This window comes from Bufo gargarizans, chromosome 3 (genome assembly GCF_014858855.1).
Source record: "Bufo gargarizans isolate SCDJY-AF-19 chromosome 3, ASM1485885v1, whole genome shotgun sequence".
Classification (NCBI taxonomy): domain Eukaryota; kingdom Metazoa; phylum Chordata; class Amphibia; order Anura; family Bufonidae; genus Bufo; species Bufo gargarizans.
In genome coordinates, this window is record NC_058082.1 from 383,011,137 (window position 1) to 383,034,303 (window position 23,167).

The window sequence follows — 23,167 nt, forward strand, 5'->3', positions numbered from 1 at the left end:
GTCCGCATCTTTTGCCGCTCCATTGAAATGAATGAGTCCGCATCCGAGCCGCCAAAACGGCGGCTCGGATGCGGACCCATACAACAGCCGTTTGCATGAGGCCTTAACTTTTTTTATTTTTACGCGAGTGAAAAACGCATACAACCTGGACCTGCTTGTGTGACATAGGCCTTATACAGTCATGAAACTCTGCATCGAGTAGGTAGTTTACTAGGACTAGGGGCTCAGATGCATATGTATCTCATTTATTTATGGATATACTTATGTCCTAAATGTTGCACTAATGCATATATGCGCACGCGATTTGCAATGGCGGATTGTAATAGGGGCGTTCGGGTCGGCAGCCCCAGGCCCGGCATCGCTGGGGGGGCCCAACGCCAACCCAAATGCCCACATACTGAGCCACGGCACAGGAGTGCATAGTTTCCTGCCCTGACACCGATCACCGCCATAGGCTTGAGGCCTAGTAGGCCTGAGGTCTATGTGGTAATAAAATCATGGTGCATCATGGACACAGGTAAGTATTAGCTTTAAGTTGAGTTTTTTTTTTTTTTTTTTTTTCTGTGTGCCAACTTTGAGGGGCAGAGTGGGGGCAGATCACTTCCTGGGGGGCAGTGTGGGGTCAGATTATTACATGGGGCAAATTACTTCATGGGGGCAGTGTGGGGGCAAATTACTTCATGGGGGCAGTGTGGGGGCAAATTACTTCATGGGGGCAGTGTGGGGGCAAATTACTTCATGGGGGCAGTGTGGGGGCAAATTACTTCATGGGGGCAGTGTGGGGGCAAATTAATCATGGGGCAAATTACTTCATGGGGCAGTGTGGGGGAAAACTTCTTCAGGGCTCAGTGTGGGGGCAAATTACTTTGGGGGGATTACTATGGGAGCAGTGTGGGGTAAATTAATATATGGGGAAGTGTGAGGATGTTGCTATTGGGGAAGCACTGTAGGGGCATTTCTATTAAAGGGACATATTAGGGGACATTATTTTTGGGGACACTATACAGCGATTATTACCTGGAGCACAATGTTATTACATTATAATTGCTGTAGGTATAATAGGGACCTTTGGAATAAATTATCAAACTGCTGTAAATTTGAACTGGCTTAGTAGCCCATAGCAACCAATCAGTTTCCACCTTTCATTTTTTTTTTTTTTTTTACAGCTCCTTTGCAAAATGAAAGGTGCATTGGTTGCCATGGGCAACTAAGACAGTACTACTTTACATCAGTTTGATAAATGACCCCAATTATGAGAAGGCTAACGTGTCTGTGTAACAAACTCTGCAGAGACGCAATGCGGATGAAAGAATTAGTAATGGCGGTCTGGGTCAAACAGAGGAGAAGAGGAAAGAGAAGGTCTACATGACAGGAGATGTCACTGACTGTAAGAGGTATGTGGTGCTGTATTCTCCTATATGTAGAGCTGGCTCACTACTGTGACCTGCATCTCATCTTATCCTCCAAATCTTTTTTTATCATATATGTATTTTAAATTTGGCAACAAAAATTTTCATTTGTAGATGTCACCTGCAATCCTATGTAACAGCCCAGACAGATAACAGTGATAACTTTCTGTATGCAGATAATGTAGTAGATGTTCCCTGTAGTCCTATGTAACACCCCACATAACACAATAATTCACTGTGTTATGTGGGATATTACATAGCATTGCAGGTAAGATCTATGACATCTGTATTCATAGTTACGAGATAGTGGGGGCCGACTCCTGGCACCCCCGCCAATCAGCTGTTTGATTGCAATGTTCCAGTGAGCGGAGCAGCCTTTTTGTTCCAGCACAGCACAGCGCTGTTCATTTAAAAGCACTGTGCTTGGTATTACAGCTCAGCCCCAATCACTCAGATGGGATTGAGCTGCACCTAGGCATTGTGAACAATGAATGTGTTGTCATATGGCCTAGGAAGAGACTGTGTCGCTCACGAAGCACCATAGCCTCTTCATATAGAGAAAAAATGTAACTAAAATGGAGGGAGGGGCCCGAGTTGGGTAGACAGCCCCGGGCCTATCATGCACTTAATCCGCCCCTGGCAGTGGCGTAGGGATCGCCATAGCAGCGGATATGGGGCCCTACGCCACTGGGGGCCCGCCGCCGACTGAGGTTTAAAAAAATAAATACAATTTATTGTGTGGCGTGGGCCGGGCGTGGCGCTGTGATAGGGGGTAGTCGGAGCCAGAGGCAGTCTGGGCGGCGGTTCATCTAACTAGTCCTAGCCGGAAGTGGAGGAGGCGGAGTCGCGGACTAGGAGCGGGAAGTACAATGAAAAGCAAAGCTGCGAGGCGAGCTGCTGGAGTCGGTCAGTTCAAGTGGCTGAGGACTGAGGTGAGGGCTCAGGGCTGGCTCTGGTCTGGCTGGGGAGTGGGACTGACTGAGTCTGTCACTGTAGTCTGTATCGATGTGTGTCCGACCGAAGCGGCAGCGTCAGTCAGTGGAGTAGTGGAGACTAGTGTAGTGGACAAGTGGAGACTGGAGTAAAAGTTATTTCATCTGTGTGTGTGAGGTATAGCAGGATCAAAGCATATTCCCTAATCCCTATTCACACATATACCTGCTGAAGCCTGGCAGGCGCAGCTGCATTATTTAATAGTGTGGTGTGGTAATGGTTAATGGCATTTTGGCGAAGACACAGCCACCTAATCCTATCTGAGGGGTTACTTCAGGAGCAATCTAAGTTATATTATATGTGTGCTTTTTGTGTATGTGTATAAATATAATATAGAATATATAATTCTCAGTAGACTTTATATAAGTATGTGTGTGTGTGTGTGTGTGTGTGTGTGTGTGTGTGTGTATATATGTGTGTGTGTATATATATATATATATATATATATATATATATATATATATATATATATATATATATATTTATATTATCTCTCTCTATATATATATATATATATATATATATATATATATATATATATATATATATATATATATATATTATATTATCTCTATATATTTATATTATCTCTATATCTCAGTACAGACCAAAAGTTTGGACACGCCTTCGGATTCAAAGAGTTTTTTTTTTATTTTCATGACTATGAAAATTGTAGATTCACACTGAAGGCATCAAAACTATGAATTAACACATGTGGAATTATATACATAACAAAAAATTGTGAAACAACTGAAAATATGTCATATGCTAGGTTCTTCAAAGTAGACACCTTTTGCTTTGATTACTGCTTTGCACACTCTTTGCATTCTCTTGATGAGCTTCAAGAGGTAGTCACCTGAAAAGGTCTTCCAACAGTCTTGAAGGAGTTCCCAGAGATGATTAGCACTTGTTGGCCCTTTTGCGGTACAGCTCACCCCAAATCATCTCGATTGGGTTCAGGTCTGATGACTGTGGAGGCCAGGTCATCTTGCGCAGCACCCCATCACTCTCCTTCATGGTCAAATAGCCCTTACACAGCCTGGAGGTGTGTTTGGTGTCATTGTCCTGTTGAAAAATAAAGGATGGAATAGCATGCCGCTGCAAGATGCTGTGGTAGCCATGCTGGTCCAGTATGCCTTCAATTTTAAATAAATCCCCAACAGTGTCACCAGCAAAGCACCCCCACACCATCACACCTCCTCCATGCTTCACGGTGGGAACCAGGCATGTAGAGTCCATCCGTTCACCTTTTCTGCGTCGCACAAAGACACGGTGGTCGGAACCAAAGATCTCAAATTTGGACTCCTCAGATCGAGGCACAGATTTCCACTGGTCTAATGTCCATTCCTTGTGTTCTTTAGCCCAAACAAGTCTCTTCTGCTTGTTGCCTGTCCTTAGCAGTGGTTTCCTAGCAGATATTCTACCATGAAGGCCTGATTCACACAGTCTCCTCTTAACAGTTGTTCTAGAGATGTGTCTGCTGCTAGAACTCTGTGTGGCATTGACCTGGTCTCTAATCTGAGCTGCTGTTAACCTGCGATTTCTGAGGCTGGTGACTCGGATGAACTTATCCTCCGCAGCAGAGGTGACTCTTGGTCTTCCTTTCCTGGGGCGGTCCGCATGTGAGCCAGTTTCTTTGTAGCGCTTGATGGTTTTTGTGACTGAACTTGGGGACACTTTCAAAGTTTTCCCAATTTTTCAGACTGACTGACCTTCATTTCTTAAAGTAATGATGGCCACTTGTTTTTCTTTACTTATCTGCTTTTTTCTTGCCAGAATACAAATTCTAACAGTCTATTCAGTAGGACTATCAGCTGTGTATCCACCTGACTTCTCCTCAACGCAACTGATGGTCCCAACCCCATTTATAAGGCAAGAAATCCCACTAATTAAACCTGACAGGGCACACCTGTGAAGTGAAAACCATTTCAGGTGACTACCTCTTGAAGCTCATCAAGAGAATGCCAAGAGTGTGCAAAGCAGTAATCAAAGCAAAAGTTGGCTACTTTGAAGAACCTAGAATATGACATATTTTCAGTTTCACACTTTTTTGTTATGTATATAATTCCAATGTGTTAATTAATAGTTTTGATGCCTTCAGTCTGAATCTACAATTTTCATAGCCATGAAAATAAAGAAAACTCTTTGAATGAGAAGGTGTCCAAACTTTTGGTCTGTACTGTATATATTTGTAGTCTGAAGTTGTATTCCGTTTACACTGTGGATCCTGTGATTTGCACATGTTTATTTATTTGTAGATGCGATATGCTAGTTATGCATGAATATGTACATGTACTAATGGTGAGGTACTGGATGTGAGTGGATAAGGGTGAGTTTACATCATCGTTTATCTTTTCGTTCTTCTCATCTGTCAGAAGGAAAGTATCTGCGATGGTGGTATGTTACTCCTGGAGTGTATGAAGGACTGGAGGATGTATATATGATACACAGAGTAAGGGCTCTTTCACAAAAGCGGATGCCATGCAGCATCCAATAGTGTGAAAGAGCCCTAAGTGGGTTATATAGGAAACAAAATCAACAGTCTAGGGATGGAATACAGAGATATAGATAAATCTTCCAGTTCCAAAAGGCAAATTTCCCTTTTTTTTAAATATATTTCTTTATATAGAATACATATATATTTTTAACTCTCTGTTATTACTATGTTATACATTTTTGTTGAGATTTGACAAAAGTGTGCTTGTACATAATGCTGTAGAAATACAGTAATGGTAATGAGATCACAATTACATCAAGATTTGGCTATGCTATTGGGCACAGCTTTGGTACGTGCACATTGTCAAGAATTTGATTGGCCATTATCCAAGTCTCTTGGTATCAGAGTGATCCACAAGCACACTACTGCTTTATAAACACCATTACCTTGCGGCCTTCATGGTATATACTGTATACCCTCACATGATCTGATTTCATCCCTGACAAAGCTGCAGGAGCAATGATGTGTGTCGCTTTGGTCCCTCCACAACAGTTGGAAATGTAAGACTTTTACTTCACCTTTATTTTCTCTGCAGATATTTCACTTCTCAAATTGGTGTTAACTGATGTCACTTAAGAATTGTTACATTCACTTTATATTTTGGCACTTTACATGTGATCGTCGTTTTATTGGTTCAACACCATCTCTGTAGATTTTTTTTTTTACACACCTCTCATGAATTGTTGTTTATAATGGCTTCTGTGATCATGTCTTGGATGTTAATTAAATTATGTGATTTAATCATGTGATTAGGGGTGTGCATCATCTTGCTTTTTTCATGTAGTCCTTGCTATGGTTTAATTTAATAAACTGCAGACTTGACACAATTTCTGAAAACTGTTCCAGAAACTTTTGGCTGCAACATGTAAACCTGGGATTCCTCCCCACTCTCCTCTACAGCTGATAACTGCAGTCGAATGAACTTCAGCAGCAGCCCTGCTGACCGTACTTCCATCTTGCGCTCACAGTAGCTGATTGCCTCTGCCTCTGAGAGATATGGTCTGTGTGCTTGGCCATGGCAGGAGTATCTACTGTAGAGGGACAGAGCAGGCCAGACATCCTGTGTTGTTTTTTTTTTTTTTTTTTTTTTTTTTTTTTTTGGTTTGCTAACTGACTAACCCTGGTGTACTCTGATATCTCATTGTTCAACTAAACTGCCATGATAATTTGCACGTTATCGCACCAAGTATCAGTTTAACTCCTGCTCGATCAGTGTGGCATAAAAACATTTTGATGGTTCTGCAGAAGTGATCCACCTTGCTTCCCCAGTGCTTCTCTGAAGCTTTGATGCCTCATGGACCAATGGGATTCCTGGACTATCAACAATTGTAATGTTTTTTTTTTTTTTCACAGTAATTGCTATTGCTACCTTTTTTTTATTTTATATATAGGTGTCTTCATCTGGACACGCCCTCCAAAGACCACCTCTTCTTTCATGCCATCAAATACCAATTGCTTCTTCTGCTATCCATCTTCAATACATGGAGTATTACTGCCTTCCAGGAGAGGGTCTTCCAGGTAACTGCAATGGTTCATAAAAAAAAAAAAAGTGAATTAAGTAATGGTTTTAAGTGCATTTAGCTTTTTGTGAAGCTTCCCTTTTTTTTCTCTTTTTCTGCAGTGCCTCCACCTGCTCTATACATACAACTCCATGGTATGCTTCTATACCTTGCTACCCAGTCCATTTTGTGGCTGAATTTATTTTTGCTAGATTTGTTTCATCACCTAAAGCATTTAACAAATGTGTGTACATTAGTGAATGAAGGTGCAATCGAGACTAGAGACATCCGCTTAGATGGATTCAATCTTAAGGTGTGTTTTCATTTGTAGTTTGGTCAACTGGGACTTCATACTTTCAGCTTTTGTTTACTGTTTTATATTTTCCTCTTTACAGCTTATCTTCCCTGTGACAGTTCCTACCTACAGTCCCCCTGATCGACCATCTTCTGTTTGTGCTCATCTTTCTTCAGTTACCCTCACAAACACACGCCAGGCTCCAGGTTCTAACCTTGGTCTTCTACAAAGCATATTTCGATCCTTTGCAGCACACAAAGATTTTCATTGCCCTCCAGGACCTCTACATCCAGTATTTCTTTCCCATTTGTATCCTTCTTCTGAATCTCCACCAACATCTCTGTGGACTCTACACAGCCCTGGCTTGTCTATTTATTTTGAAGGAGGGAGTTATAAACGTGAGATACTATTACATCATATGCCATTTACAGCATTGGCCTGTCTTTTAATTCCTGAACTCGAGTTGCAAGTAATGATCAATGTAGACGATATAATACGGCTGCAACTGAATCACTACCACTATCTCACCTTGCTACGTTTCCAAGAGCAGCTGCAACTTTTACTAGAAGGCTTAAAGCATACAGCAAATTCACGGCCAGTTTTTTTAAAGCAGATGTCTTCTTCCTACCATATGAAAATCTGTGTTGGCATGCAAATCCCCATTGTCACTATTTCTCTTTTACTTCCGGGCTCAATCTCCTCCCTGGGACTGGAGGACTCTGAAAGGAGCAGTCTTGTAGGGTCTGAACTGGCAGAAGGGGACATAACTTGTGGAAAAAAGACAAATAAGACACACGTGACAAATAAATGTGAAATTGTAGATTCATTTTTTTGCCCTGAACAAGGAGAAGCTCCTCAGGAGGTATTGGATGTGCAGAAAGGAGAAACTTCTCAGCTCTGTCGCCAGAATAATAAAGAAGAAACAGATGATCTGACAAAAGGCGGTCTGCCGGAGAAGGTTCTAGCTAATGATGCTGTTTTAACAAAGGAAGTTTCTGTAGACCCTTCACTGTGGAAGGAGTTTTCACATAACACATTGCTTAGCACTCTGGGTCTGAACCGTGAGACTTTTAGCCTGGGAAAGGAAAGAATGCATCGCTTTCTAAGTGACACAAAACATAAGTGTGTGGTACTTCAACTAAGCATATTTCACTGGTGTTTACATTTTTGGCATTTCTCTCAATGGTGTTTTTTACATTCCACTATTCTCATCATCTTGATTGTTTTATTAACAGTTGTATCCCTTTCCTTTCTTCTGTAATACTTTATTTTTTACCAATTATGTTTAGTAACTTATTTTCACCATATCGTTTATGTATGTCCTTTTGCAGAGATGATGTTCTACACAATCGGACAAGTTCACATCTTTCTCATACGCAGTCATTGGATACTGTTTCTATAGATGGTCTGGATTTGTTGTCTTTGGACAGTGAAACTACTGAGAATTTCATTTTGAAATTGGATGCAGGCAAGTTAATAACTGAATTTTTTCTTTTTCTTTTTTTCTTTTTCAGTAGACTACATGAATCACACAAAGAGCCAGAAGCTCACTGTCTTTGCATGAAAACTAAACATAGGGCTGTGATAAAAATGGGTTTGATGTATAAACCTTCAGAGCAAATTAAGGATAATGATAGCCTGCTGATGAGAATACACAAATAGTAATCTTGAGTGAATTCAACATGCCTAATGTTGATTGGAACATCCACAGTGCATATGCAAGAGCAGGAATTTAATAGAGGCACTTCATGGAGAAACTGTAAAACATCTTGTTAAAGGAGCTTTCTGAGTTGAGAAAATGTGATAAAAATAATAAATAAAAAAGCATTACTTGCCCATTTGTTCCCTGCCCACCAGGCCGCTGTTCTGGTTTACTTGGCTGCCACTCCATTCATCTCTACGGGAGAGAAACTGAGGTAGCTATCTCCAGAAGTACCATAGTCCATTGTTATAGGGAGACACAGGAATTCCTCATTCCTGTGATAGGTTGGTCCTAGCACCCAGACCCCACCTATCAGACGGTTATTCTCTATCCTGTGGATAGAATATATGTTTAAAACTTGGCACAAACCCTTTAACCCACCATGATGTACCTTTACGTTATGAGCATTAAGGGGAATTATGGAGCAGGTTCAGGCGCTGAGCTCGCTCTGTATGCGGTGGGTGCTGGCTGTATAAATCACCTGCTGGCAGTAACTGGGATCGGAGATAACTTTGTTGGCCATTTAACCCCTCAGATGCTGCTGTCAATAGGCTTCTGTGGAGTTAGACTGTGGGGGAGAGCAGTGTCCTATTTTTCCGTTTTCACAGCTGCATGAGGGCTTGTTTTTTTGCAGTATAAGTTGTACTTTGTAGGCACACTATTTAATATTGCATACGATGTAGTGGGAAGCTGAAAAAGAAATCCACATGTGGTGGAAATAGAAAAAAACATACAATTCCACCACAGTTTTTGGGCTTTGTTTTTACAGCGTTCACTGTCGTAAAGCTGACCTATCACGTTCATTCTCTAAGTCAGTACGATTACCACAATACCATATAGTTTTTCTTGTGTTTTTCTATCAAATTTTAAAATAAAAACTTTGGAAATTTTCTTTCTTTGTATCGCCATATTCTGACCCCCATAACTTTGCAAAAGAGGGCAGCAGCGTCATGCTTGAAGTCAAGCTTGCTGCATCCCCTTCCTGCTCCTTTGCATTTGATTGATGGGCTTTTTTCTTTCCTTCATGCACAATTCTGATTCTTTCTTGGGGGCAGTTTAGGGGCTATTTTGGTGCTGACAGATTCCCTTTAAGGGGTTAAAATAAAGTAACTTGAGAGTTAGCCAGTGTTTTCCTTTAATATTACTTGTTTGTTCATGTGTACTACACATACAAGTAGACAGTTTTGATTTTATTTTACTGAATCCCGATGAATTAGCATAGACAGCCAAAAAAGGTATGCATATGCTAAATGTAGTTCAAAGATGTGTAATCCTTTATTTATAGATATTTTACTAGCTTTTTTTCTTAGTTCAGGTTTTTTAAAATATCATCAAATGTTCATCGTATTTTTTGTAATAGAAATGACTCTCAATGGAGAAAAAGTTTTAACAGAACAAGATGACACCTCGCAAAGTACAGAGGGCCCTGAACCACAGCAGGTTTGTTTGAAATACATGTCCACTTGTAATTGAAGCAAATATTTGGCTTGATGGATCATGGCTAAATGATTTACACTGTATACTGCTTTGCATTGTAGATTATTACAGTGGCTCTTCATAATGTCTCCTCCGTCTCACATGTTTTTGGAGAGGACTTGACAGTTACTGTCAAAGCTTTAGACATCAGCTGTTCTCAAAAAGTGGAAGATTTGAAAGGTAAATATGAAAATGTAGTACATTTAATTAGTTCAGCTTATTCTACTACAGTGTTAATTCAGAGAAAATCAATAATAAATCAGGCTGGCTCACAGTATTTTTGCATGTATAACATTTATTAACCCACTAAATGTTTAAAATATTGAGCAAAACCTAGTTTAATGTCAACATATCAGCATAAATATATATATATATATATATATATATATATATATATATATATATATATATATATATATATATATAATGCGGAGATCACGCATACATCTATATAGCTCGAGTACTCCAAATGAATAAGACCTCTTGGCTGACAGTATTAGCGTCTATCTGCAGGGTTCGTACAGTTAAACCACTTGGATATTCATATAGTTATATACTGGTTTACCGGTAGTTGGAACCTGAGTGGTTCAAGGAGTGTCCTCTCTGCGGTCCCTGGTGAGAGAAACTTTGCGCTCAAATGCTGTTTTCTGATGGTAATTACACCGCCTTCAACTCGTGTTGATTCACTTCCTCCTCTTGACGAGTAGACTCTCGACTCGTTCTACGTGGCGTCTCACGTGACCAACCAGGAAGATGGTTAGTTGGTCAATGATGTGATCCACTTGAATTCGTTGGGATGGCGGAAGTTGATGTAGCAGAGTTCGCTCAGTATACGGTTTAGTTAAGCTTGACAGGGTTACTTCACTATGTTGGGCAAGTCGACATAGGTTGATCCGCTTTACCGATGTTTTACAGCTGGAACCACTTAAAGTTGGTATCAGACTTACTCCTTTCGAAATATATTCAATACGATAATTGAAAGTCATTTTCTTGCAGAATTATAAATAACGCACCAATAGCCGGGTCTGGTTCACGTCACCCACCACTGGAACAGGCCATTGTCAGATATTTAGGCCCCGGCACCCAGACAGAGGAGAGAGGTCCCATAGCAGAGATTCAGATGCCTGGTTCATTTTTATGAACGTCAGCTTGTCCACATTGGCTGTAGACAGGCGGCTGCGTTTGTCCGTAATGATGCCCCCTGCCGTGCTGAATACATGTTCAGACAAAACGCTGGCTGCCGGGCAGGCCAGCACCTCCAAGGCATAAAAGGCTAGCTCTGGCCACGTGGACAATTTGGAGACCCAGAAGTTGAATGGGGCCGAACCATCAGTCAGTACGTGGAGGGGTGTGCACACGTACTGTTCCACCATGTTAGTGAAATGTTGCCTCCTGCTAACACGTTCCGTGGACAAGCTGTCCTCTGTGGGAGGCATATCATCATCGTCCTGCATTTCCCCCCAGCCATGCACCAGTGATGGGCCCCAGCCCCGCTGTGAACATGCTTCATCCTAATCCTCCTCCACCTCCTCCTCATCCTCGTCCTCCTCGTCCTCCAGTAGTGGGCCCTGGCTGGCCACATTTGTACCTGGCCTCTGCTGTTGCAAAAAACCTCCCTCTGAGTCACTTCTAAGAGACTGGCTTGAAAGTGCTAAAAATTACCCCTCTTCCTCCTCCTGGGCCACCTCCTCTTCCATCATCGCCCTAAGTGTTTTCTCAAGGAGACATAGAAGTGGTATTGTAACGCTGATAACGGTGTCATCGCCACTGGCCATGTTGGTGGAGTACTCGAAACAGCGCAACAGGGCACACAGGTCTCGCATGGAGGCCCAGTCATTGGTGGTGAAGTGGTGCTGTTCCGCAGTGCGACTGACCCGTGCGTGCTGCAGCTGAAACTCCACTATGGCCTGCTTCTGCTCGCACAGTCTGTCCAGCATGCGCAAGGTGGAGTTCCACCTGGTGGGTACGTCGCATATGAGGCGGTTACTCTGTAGCGCAGACAGGCGAGCAGCGGCAGGATGTGAACGCTGGAAGCGCAAACAGACAGCCCGCACTTTATGCAGCAGCTCTGTCATGTCGGGGTAGTTGTGAATGAACTTCTGCACCACCAAATTCAGCACATGTGCCAGGCAAGGGATGTGCGTCAAACCGGCTAGTCCCAGAGCTGCAACGAGATTTTGCCCATTATCGCACACCACCAGGCCGGGCTTGAGGCTCACCGGCAGCAACCACTCATCGGTCTGTTGTTCTATACCCCGCCACAACTCCTGTGCGGTGTGGGGCCTGTCCCCCAAACATATGAGTTTCAGAATGGCCTGCTGACGTTTACCCCGGGCTGTGCTGAAGTTGGTGGTAAAGGTGTGGGGCTGACTGGATGAGCAGGTGGAAGAAGAGGAGGAGGAAGCCGAGTAGGAGGAGGAGGCAACAGGAGGCAAAGAATGTTGGCTTGCGATCCTTGGCAGCGGAAGGACATGCGCCAAACAGCTCTCCGCCTGGGGCCCAGCCGCCACTACATTTACCCAGTGTGCAGTTAGGGAGATATAGCGTCCCTGGCCGTGCTTACTGGTCCACGTATCTGTGGTTAGGATGGCGTTGCGCAGTGCACACTTTATTTTATCGGATACTTGGTTGTGCAGGGAAGGCACGTCTCTCTTGGAGAAGTAGTGGCGGCTGGGAACAACATACTGTGGGACAGCAAGCGACATAAGCTGTCTGAAGCTGTCTGTGGCCACCAGCCTGAATGACAGCATTTCATAGGCCAGTAGTTTAGAAATGCTGGCATTCAGGGCCAGGGATCGAGGGTGGCTAGGTGGGAATTTACACTTTCTCTCAAATGTTTGTGAGATGGAGAGCTGAACGCTGCCGTGTGACATGGTTGAGATGCTTGGTGACGGAGGTGGTGGTGTTGGTGGTACATCCCTTGTTTGCTGGGCGGCAGGTGCCAACGTTCCTCCAGAGGCGGAGGAAGAGGCCGAGGTGGCAGCAGCAGAAGAGGTAGCAGGGGGAGCCTGAGTGACTTCCTTGGTTTTAAGGTGTTTACTCCACTGCAGTTCATGCTTTGCATGCAGGTGCCTGGTCATGCAGGTTGTGCTAAGGTTCAGAACGTTAATGCCTCGCTTCAGGCTCTGATGGCACAGCGTGCAAACCACTCGGGTCTTGTCGTCAGCACATTGTTTGAAGAAGTGCCATGCCAGGGAACTCCTTGAAGCTGCCTTTGGGGTGCTTGGTCCAAGATGGCGGCGGTTGGCGGCGGGTGTTCTGCTTTTGCCCACTGCTCCCTCTTTTGCTACGCTGTTGGCTCGGTCTCACCACTGCCTCTTCCTCTGAACTGTGAAAGTCAGTGGCATGACCTTCATTCCATGTGGGGTCTAGGACCTCATCGTCCCCTGCATCGTCTTCCACCCAGTCTTCCTCCCTGACCTCCTGTTCAGTCTGCACACTGCAGAAAGACGCAGCAGTTGGCACCTGTGTTTCGTCATCAGAGACGTGCTGAGGTGGTATTCCCATGTCTTCCACCGCTGGGGAAGGGCTAGGTGGATGCCCTTGGGAAACCCTGCCAGCGGAGTCTTTAAACAGCATAAGAGACTGCTGCATAACTTGAGGCTCAGACAGTTTCCCTGATATGCATGGGGGTGATGTGACAGACTGATGGGCTTGGGTTTTCAGGCGCCATCTGTGTGCTTTCTGCAGAAGACTGGGTGGGAGATAATGTGAACGTGCTGGATCCACTGTCGGCCACCCAATTGACTAATGCCTGTACCTGATCAGGCCTTACCATCCTTAGAACGGCATTGGGCCCCACCAAATATCGCTGTAAATTCTGGCGGCTACTGGGACCTGAGGTAGTTGGTTCACTACGACATGTGGCTGTGGCAGAACAGCCACGTCCTCTCCCAGCACCAGAGGGTCCACTAACACCACCACCGACCATGTCCGCATCCCTTACTAGATGTTTTCCTCATTGTTACTGTTCATCACAATAAGAAAAAAATTATTTGGCCCACTGTATTGAATTCAAATTCAGGCCTTTTTTTAGACACCTATCTAATATACCCTTTTATGGATAGATTTAAAGTTGGCCTGATACAGCAGAAACCACTGATTTAGGGAATTGCTAAGTTGGGAATTGTATTTCAACCCAGAACAAAAACTGTGCTTTAACGGACACCAAATAACTTGACCAGCCACAGCAATAAACACAGATTTAGCTGAATATAAATTGTAGGCCTAGTATTTAGGCACTGGGTGAAAGGTATACGTTTACGGACAGAAGTTATTGAGGATGACACTATCCGCACCTTCAATCTAATATACCCTTTTATGGATCGATTTTAAACTTGGCCTGATACAGCAGAAACCACTGATTTAGGGAATTGCTAAGTTGGGAATTGTATTTCAACCCAGAACAAAAATATATCCTTTGCCAGACAGCAGACAGTATTACAATTGGCTAGCCACAGCTGAAACACCAGATTTAGGGTACTGCTATTTTGGCAATTGTATTTCACCCCTCAATAAAATAGCAAGCACAGCCAAGCCCCTGATGTAGGATATAGCAAAAAAATAACCACACTATTGATGGTTAAATGGACTTGGTGGCAGCTTGTGCTGGTGCACCACAAGACACAGAATGGCCGCCGATCACCCCAGAAAAAAGTGACATAAAAACGCTCTGGGCAGCCTAAAAACAGTAAGCAATTAAATGGCAGCAGTTCAATGATCCACAGCTGTAGATTGATCACTGAATTAAATGTTTTTGCTGAGTTAATCACTGCCTAATCTCGCCCTAACAGCAGCTGCATCCTCTCCCTACACTGATCAGAGCAGAGTGACGTGTGGCGCTACGTGACTCCAGCTTAAATAGAGGCTGGGTCACATGCTGCACTGGCCAATCACAGCCATGCCAATAGTAGGCATGGCTGTGATGGCCTCTTGGGGCAAGTAGTATGACGCTTGTTGATTGGCTGCTTTGCAGCCTTTCAAAAAGCGCCAAGAAAGCTACGAACACCGAACCCAGACTTTTACAAAAATGTTCGGGTACGTGTCACGGACACCCCAAAATTCGGTACGTTCGGGTTCGCTCATCCCTACTCCATAGGTTTTTTTTTTTTTTTTTCATCTTGTTTTGCATTGCCTTTTTCTGACAGCCATAACATTTTTGTATTTCTGTCTACAGAGCTGTATGAGGGCTAGTTTTTGTGGGACTAACATTAGTTTTCTTTTTCAGTACAAAGACTATTGGATAACTTAGGTTATCCAACTATTGGATTAAAAAAAAAAATTGGGGGGGATAAGGTGACCAAAACATGGTGAATCGTGTATTTTTATATTTTAATAGTTCAGGCATTTTGGGAAGTGGCGATATTTGGTTGTCTATTATATTTCCCAAGTTTACATATAAAAATAAACAAAGGGGGGATGACTTAAATTTTTATATTCTTTTTAAAACTTTTTTTTAACTTTTTTTGACACTTTAATTTTAAAGTCTCCTTAGGGGACTTGAATATACCAGTCTGATTGCTTCTCTCATAGACTGCAGTGATTTACCATTGCAGTCTATGGGAGATTTGCTATGGGAACATAGCTGTGGCAAGCCTGGTAGCCTCTAGTAGACTCAAGGCTACCACAGCAACACAACTGCTCCTCAAGGTTGCCGTTTGAGCCCTAGGAGCACAGCACTCCTGGAGAAATTGCCTCAGATGCCATGGTCACAATTGATAGTGGCATCTAAGTGGTTGAATGATTTGGATCAGCATCACCGCTGATCCCTGTCAGTGAGGCCAGGTGCCAGTTTGGCTGTATTATAAAGCCTGTACCATTTGAGCACTATTTTTAGTTTCATAAAAAGCACCTAGGATTTAACAAAAAATATCTTTCATCAGACCCCCCCCCCCCCAAATTATAAACTGAATTCTAATTAGACCTCAGATTAGACCCCCATTGATTATTAGACCTCAGATCAGATCTCCAATTTAGACCCTTGATTATTAGAACTCAGATCCCCATTAGACAGTAAAATAAATATGAACTTACCTCTCCAGCTTCAGACTGCATCAGTATTCTGCAGATCCAACTGCTCTCCCTGCATGTCTCCCTGATCTTCTCTGGGCCCGCGCTGCACAGTGAAATGACATTAAACAGCGACGGAGAAGACTAGGGAGAGGTTAGTACAACCAGCAGCAGGAGTACTGTATTCACCGCTCCCCAGTTCTACAGTGTAGTATTTTCTCCCCCCAAAAAAATGTCTTATGAAGTGAAAAATATGTTATCCTGTGGACTCAGCAAGTGAGAGTGCCACAAACATTTTACACTGCACCACATTCTAACTGTACATGGTGGTGCACTTAAGTGTTAAATGTTGGTGTAAAAACCTTCTTTTCTCTTGATGTAGTAGATGTCACCTAGTTATGATTGCAGTCCTGGGTATAAATAAATCATGGGAGAGACTTTTGTATTGACCTTTATGCTGGGTTCACATGTGTCTGAATACTGAATCCGCATTTTAAGAAATCTCACACACTGCTTACAAAAACTGCTCAGTAAATTTCCCTGCAGTGCGAATATAAAATGGTTACATATCAATTCATGCTGCGGTTCTCCCCAGCAGATGTCCCCCTCTGCAATGGAGAGAGTGATATCTGATGGCTTTTCTGCAGTAAAAACCTAATGTAGTACATGAGGTTTTTGTAGAGAAAAAAAAATCGCTGCAGACTTCTCTGCTACAATTTCTTTTACAGTACGTGTGGTAGCACCCTGAATGTATTTATACATAGTTATTATGTATATCACTCGGCCCTCTTTTTTTTTCTAACGCAAAAAACCCTAAGGGTTATTTGTCCCCAGAGATTACATAGTTAATACGATTGAAAAAAGACATAAGTCCATCAATTTTAACCAGAAGGAAGTGAGACTCTACATATTTTAATAAGCATTAATGTCATTTACTTTTAAGAATTCATCTAAACCCTTTTTAAAACTGTTCACTGTTCTTGCTGTGACCACATCCTGAGGAAGTATATTCCACAGATTCACAGTTCTTACAGTAAAGAAGTTTTGATACTTCTGGAGACTGAACTTTTATTTCTCCAGTCGGATGCAGTGCCCCTTGTCTTTTGAGGGCATTTGACATGGAACAGTTTTTCAGCTTATTTTTTGTATGGCCCATTTATATATTTGTATAGGTTAATCATGTCCCTCTTAGACATCTTTTCTCAAGACTAAATACATTTAATTATTTTAATCTTTCTTCATAACTAAGACCCTCCATGCCCCTTATCAGTTAGTCACTCTCCTCTGTACTTTTTCCAGCTGCAGAGTGTCCTTTCTATGGACTGGTGCCCAGAACTTGATGGACTTATTTAAACCGTATTAACTATGTTACTATGTAACTCCTTACATGGTCTGATTAGTGATTTTTGTAATGTGGTAGAACTATGTTGTAATTTCATATGTTGTGCATTTATGCCCCTTCGTCTGATTTTTTTATTTGGTTTGTCAGCATTGGCTTGACACTGTTTGCTACAGTTCAGTTCACTATTCTTTTCCATGTCAATTTTACCTATTGTTTTCCTGTTAAAGGGGTAGGATCTTCTCCCAATGTCTGATAGGTGCAGGTCCCATATCTGTGACCTGCACTTAGCTCTAGAACAAAGCCTGCAAAGTGACGGAGGGTGAACCGCGCATGCGCGGCTGCCCTTCATTCATTTGTATTGGAGTGCCAGGAATAACCGAGCATCACTCCTGGATATGTTTAGAAGTCCCATTAAAATAAATGGCAAGTGTGGCCACTGCTCTATTCACTTCTATGGGGCTTGCAAAAATAGCCGAGCCAGCACTAGACTATTTTCTGTACTCCCATAGAAATGAATGGAGGGTGGCCACACATGTGGTGCGCCCTCACTTTGCAGGCTCTGTTCTAAGGATAGTTGTGGGTCCCAGGGACCATGTAAGGAGTTACATAGTAACATAGTTAATACGGTTTAAATAAGTCCATCAAGTTCTGGGCACCAGTCCATAGAAAGGACGCTCTGCAGCTGGAAAAAGTACAGAGGAGAGTGACTAACTGATAAGGGGCATGGAGGGTCTTGGTTATGAAGAAAGATTAAAATAATTAAAAGGACCTTGTTCACGGCCTTAGTGTCTTGGGCATCATGGATGGCAGATGTGGTGGCCATCCATGATGCCCAAGACACTAAGGCCGTGAACAAGGTCCATGTAGGACCGAAACGTTGGCCAGTAATTAATTAATTATGCGGATGGATTAAAACAATGAAATAATACTATGAAATAAATAAAAAATTATTACAAAAAAATCTCTTCAGAGTGCTGTGGTTTCTATCATTACTATATCATTATTTTCGGCTTGAAGAGTTGTGGAGAAGTAATAATATTCAGAATACATTATACATATTCAAATGGTGCAGTGCTAACATTTGTTATTCTCCTTACCAGTGGTATCATGGCTCAGAGTGTACTTTAGTGGAATATTTTTTTTTTAAATATCTGGACCGTTCTTTAATGCATAGTTCTGGATTGAAACTGTAAATAATAATCTTAAAGGCATTGTCCCTCTTAAATAACTCTGACAGCAACTCTAAATGTGACCATAAAAACTATTTGGGTCATTTATCAAACATGTGTAAAGTAGAACTAGCTTAATTGCCCATAGCAACCAATCAGATTCCACCTTTCTTTTTTCCAAAGGAGCTGTCTAAAAAAAAAGTGGAATCTGATTGGTTGCTAAGGGCAACTAAGCCAGTTTTACTTTACACCAGTTTGATAAATGAACCCATATATGTACATTTTATCCCCTGCCACTTCGAGTGTTGCGATGGTTCTGCACTGAAGATATCATCTTCCTGTCTGCAGTGACATTCCATCCTGTGCATCCAAACAATGTCCTCCGGTATAGGTAATAGAACTGCTTGAGGCCAGTGGGTGGATGCAATGGTGATGTGCATGGATTGCCACCACTGCAGCCAGGAAAACCTACAGCAACAGGAGGACTGCAGAGTAACACTGAAAGTGGCAGGGGGAAAATGTGATGAGTAAGGCCCCTTGCAGATGAGCGAGTATTCCGTGCGGATGTAATGCATTTTTCATGTGCAAAACGCATTAAATCTTATTGCAGCGGGGCAATAAAAACTGAACGCGACCGCATACAAAACTGAATGACTTTGCTTTTCACTGAACGCATTAGCAACACATCCGGACCTAATCCGCTCACACTCGTCTGCAAGGGGCCTAAGTATACTTTTATTGTTTTATCACATTTACAACTGCTGCCCTAGGTTTTATTTAAATAGTAGTCTGTTTTGTGTCTACGTTTTCTCATAAAACATGTCCTGTAGCACACCCTTTTGCCACATTAGAGTTTATGTACACAATTTTTTATTTTTCATTGCAAAAATATTCCAATTGGTTTTCATAAAAAAATTGTTGTTGGCTTCAGCATCCTGTATGTTAACAAGCTGCAGAATGCTATTTATTGATGAATCTGTCAGATGAGCTTTGACAGTTCATTACCAGACCCATCTTTCTTCTTTGAACAAACACAGAACATGTTGCAGTACAGTTTATAATGTTCCATAAAATCTGTTTCCATGTTTTAATAGGTCTTTTAACAAGTACTCCCACCACAGCATCTCCACGTATGATCTTGAACTTTGATATTGGTCCTACTGCAGCTTCTCTCTCTCCACTTGCTGTACATAATGGATTTTTACAATTACATATTCAAGATTTTAGCTTGGAGATTCCTATATCTGCTCTAACACATATAGGACCTTTTCTAGAGGATGAACAGATTCCCAAAACACTGCCAATGATTATTCAAGTTACCAACAGCAAGCTGATATTGAGAGTGAGTATCTAGCTACACCAAATAATATCCAAATTAAAACAAGTAAGTCTTTCTCTTCATATGCCAACTGCCATACACACGGTCACATGACCCTTATCCGCCAATAGAAGCTCACAGGTTTACTCCAGGTTTCCATAACAACCCAGCCAACTTAAGTCGCACGACACATAGGGCACAACTATGCTGCTACATGCATGCATCTTGGATGGATTTTTTTGCGACTGTCGTGTCGCAATCGCAACATGTTGCAGTGCGACACCATAGCCCATCATTATAAAAATTCTGTCAAAATATCGCACAACACATGTCGTTGTGTAGCCCTAGCCTTAAAGGGGAAGGACCCTGTGGAGGTCACTGTTAAAGGGGCGGACACAGTGGAGGTCACTGTTAAAGGGGCGGGCACTGTGGAGGTCAATGTTAAAGGGACGGGCACCGTGGAGGTCCCACTGCCAAAACTTACCATCTCAATCCAAGTAAAATCCAGCCCTGATTAATAAGGAAAATACCTTCTAACTATATTTACTGAAGCTAGAGTCTTTCTAGATTTAGAGATATACTCCCCTTCCCATGCATTTTACAGTTCATATCTCCATGTGTGTGTATTTATGTATATGTGTGTGTGTATATATATATATATATATATATATATATATATATATATATATATATATATATATGTGTATATATATATATATATATATATATATATATATATGTGTCTTTATGCTTTTGTGGAAGGTGCTGGTTCACAGAAAAGGTGTGGAGACTACATGCTTTGAGGGATAATGTTAAAGTAAATAAATATGTGCTTTCTCATTAATATCATTGGATGACACCGCTCCAGGGGTATACAACTATTTAAAAATTCTCTTCAGGAGAAGTTGTCTGTTGCAGGGGTCTGATGTTGTGTACTCCTGTGGTAAATGGCAAACAAGGAGAGAAAGGCACTCATAGGGTGAGTACATCAATTATCAATGCCCTCACTTAGGGGAGATGGTTTGCTCACCTATTTGTGTTGCACCAGATTGGGCGCAATCACAATGAAGGCCAAATGAAGGAGGTTACTGGTTGGTGCAGCCAAACTTGTCCGATAACCTTAGAGTGGGAGCCAAGCCACCGGTTGGGTAAGTAGTAGTACTAAAGAAACGCTGGACCATAGAAGTCAAGCAAGCAAGAGGACAACACAGGGCACAGAACCACAACCAGGGATTAAATTAATTCCAATTTATTCATAGACGCCGTGTTTCGGGGTGCATGACCTCTTTATCAAGTCTAAAAAGATAAATATATGTACAACAATATAGAGGGTATGAATTCATAAAAAATTCATAAATAATTGAACATGATAAAATAGCATAGAGACATACATCAGTAAAAAAGTAGTATATAAATGAGCACAGTGAAAAGCACAAATACTTCCATATGAGGAGATGGAGACGTATAAAAAAATGGAAGGAATAAATAAATGAATAGAATGATAAGATTGCATCCAAATAAAACTTATAATAAATAACATAAAAAAGACATAAAGACTAATAGTTAATAATTGGTGATTGATAAAAACAATTTCATGACAGAAGGGGATGACCCCCAAGATCCAGTATTATTTGGTATAAAGTGCTAGTGTAAGTACATATGGCACTATAAGATGCTTGTATGTGAATATGGAAGATTTATAGCTAATTTTCATGTAAGGGACATTTCCAATTCAGTGTACTGTAGAATACAATTGTTCTGTCTGGTTTAGTATTCAAATACACTTCTTGGGCAAATTGCGGGTTGTTCTGTTCCAGTATCTTGCCTTGTGTATTGGTATGCTCCCCCCCCCCCCCCCCAGCTACTCCGTGTTTTCCCAGTGATGCCTTGCTCATAGTGTGCTCAGCTTTCTGAGTAGCAGCATCCATTTTCTGAGCTAGGAGTTTATTGTTAGCATAATTCTTGTACCATCTGGATTACCCTGCAATATCTTGTAATACAATCTCCGGATTAAAAGGTTACTTGATTAACGTCTGGGTGTCTGATGCGTAAGCTGTAAGTGGAGAAAGTAAAATTCAACTGTGATAAGACCAGTCTCGCCACATTGCATTGGTGAAGCCTGGTTGCCCGACCTGCTTCCTTTGGACTTTGGCCCCATGCTGAAACGCTTGATTTTCCCCTGCAGAGACATGCAGGCTAGGTCGTTTGGTGCTTGCCCTATTTGAACAGTGATACCCCAGATGGCTATGCCATGGAGCCCATTCGGCTAATGAAAAACTATGTGAAAGAATTTGGCTCCATGGCAATTGAACTGTATGTATGTGATCTGAGCGCCATTTAGCAATAATGTGTGCTCAGATCCAAGCTATCTAGGGATATGTTAAAAATGTCTATGCTTACTGTAATGGTTGTGACATTGTATTTTTGAATAGTGATTTCTGTCCTGTTGTCCCCACGTGTATAAGGGCGATTTCCCTTTGTCCTGAGAGATAATTGAATTACTCAGTGGTTGTCTCCAGGGCAGAGAGGAGGAAACCAGGATGCATTGTGGGGATGTATTAAGTCTGTGTGTCCTGAATTGCTGCTTATCTGTCCTGTGTCACAGTCCTCCATCTGGTCCCTCTAGGGGGGTGTTCACCAGATGGGGACCTGCATAAATACGGGCGGGTAGCCCTGAGTAAAGAGAGATTCTGATTTACCCCCAACACAGAGCTTCGTCTCATTTTTGGGGGGATTTATTGTATGCTGTTCCAGTTTCGACTGCTAGGAGTGTAAACCTTTCATATGGTTTTTCCTATTCGGCTGTATGCAGCATTCATATGGTTTCCAGTTTGGGAGAGGGGCGTCTTTAGTAGCTAGCTTTGCATCTGCAAAGGGAATATCTCTTAAATGGCTTTTACCCCCTTTTATGCCCGGGGTGTCATTACATCAACAAGTCACTCCTGTGCGCATAGAGGTTGCTCTACACAGGTGCGTGATTGTATATAGCTGACTTTTGAAACACCACAGTAAAAAAATTGCCTTAGTACTCTTTCTCCTGCTAAGAATAGAATATTTCCCTCCTCCAAGTAATAAGACATCATCATTAGTCTCCTGTTTGCTGCAGTGGAGGGTAATTGCACCGCTTATGTAAGACTTTCATCCTATCCTGCTCTGCACTGCATTCACTGAGGATCGCAGAAGCTTCTAGCAATTGCAGTTTTCATACAGGCAAGGAACTGCATTTAGCCCTATTTTTCTGAGGCAAATATAATCTGTCTGCTATCAAGTTACTGGGCAGAGCCCATCATATTGATACATTGCAAGACTTAACTCAAAACACCACCTGCACTAGGAGGTCATGTGACTGCCTTTCTGACACCCGGCCAACATTGTAAGCTACTAAAAGACTGAACTACCACTAGAGGTAGCTGCTGTGTTACAAATGGAAATGGAAGACACAGCTAAAAGGATTTCCA

At 42.1% G+C, this 23,167-nt stretch overlaps 1 protein-coding gene across 8 annotated transcripts in view; it reads left to right on the forward strand.

The window, feature by feature from the left end:
• The window catches only part of UHRF1BP1 (UHRF1 binding protein 1), a 715,822-nt gene that overhangs the window by 493,479 nt on the left and 199,176 nt on the right, over nt 1–23,167 (forward strand). For 7 of the 8 annotated variants that reach the window (XM_044288182.1, XM_044288177.1, XM_044288180.1 and 4 more), the window contains 7 exons: nt 6,291–6,417; nt 6,521–6,711; nt 6,794–7,815; nt 8,025–8,161; nt 9,756–9,835; nt 9,934–10,051; nt 19,486–19,733. In XM_044288182.1, coding sequence (XP_044144117.1) covers nt 6,291–6,417; nt 6,521–6,711; nt 6,794–7,815; nt 8,025–8,161; nt 9,756–9,835; nt 9,934–10,051; nt 19,486–19,733 — 1,923 coding nt within the window. The remainder of the gene's footprint in view (nt 1–6,290; nt 6,418–6,520; nt 6,712–6,793; nt 7,816–8,024; nt 8,162–9,755; nt 9,836–9,933; nt 10,052–19,485; nt 19,734–23,167) is intronic. The other variant, XM_044288179.1, reaches the window with a different exon arrangement.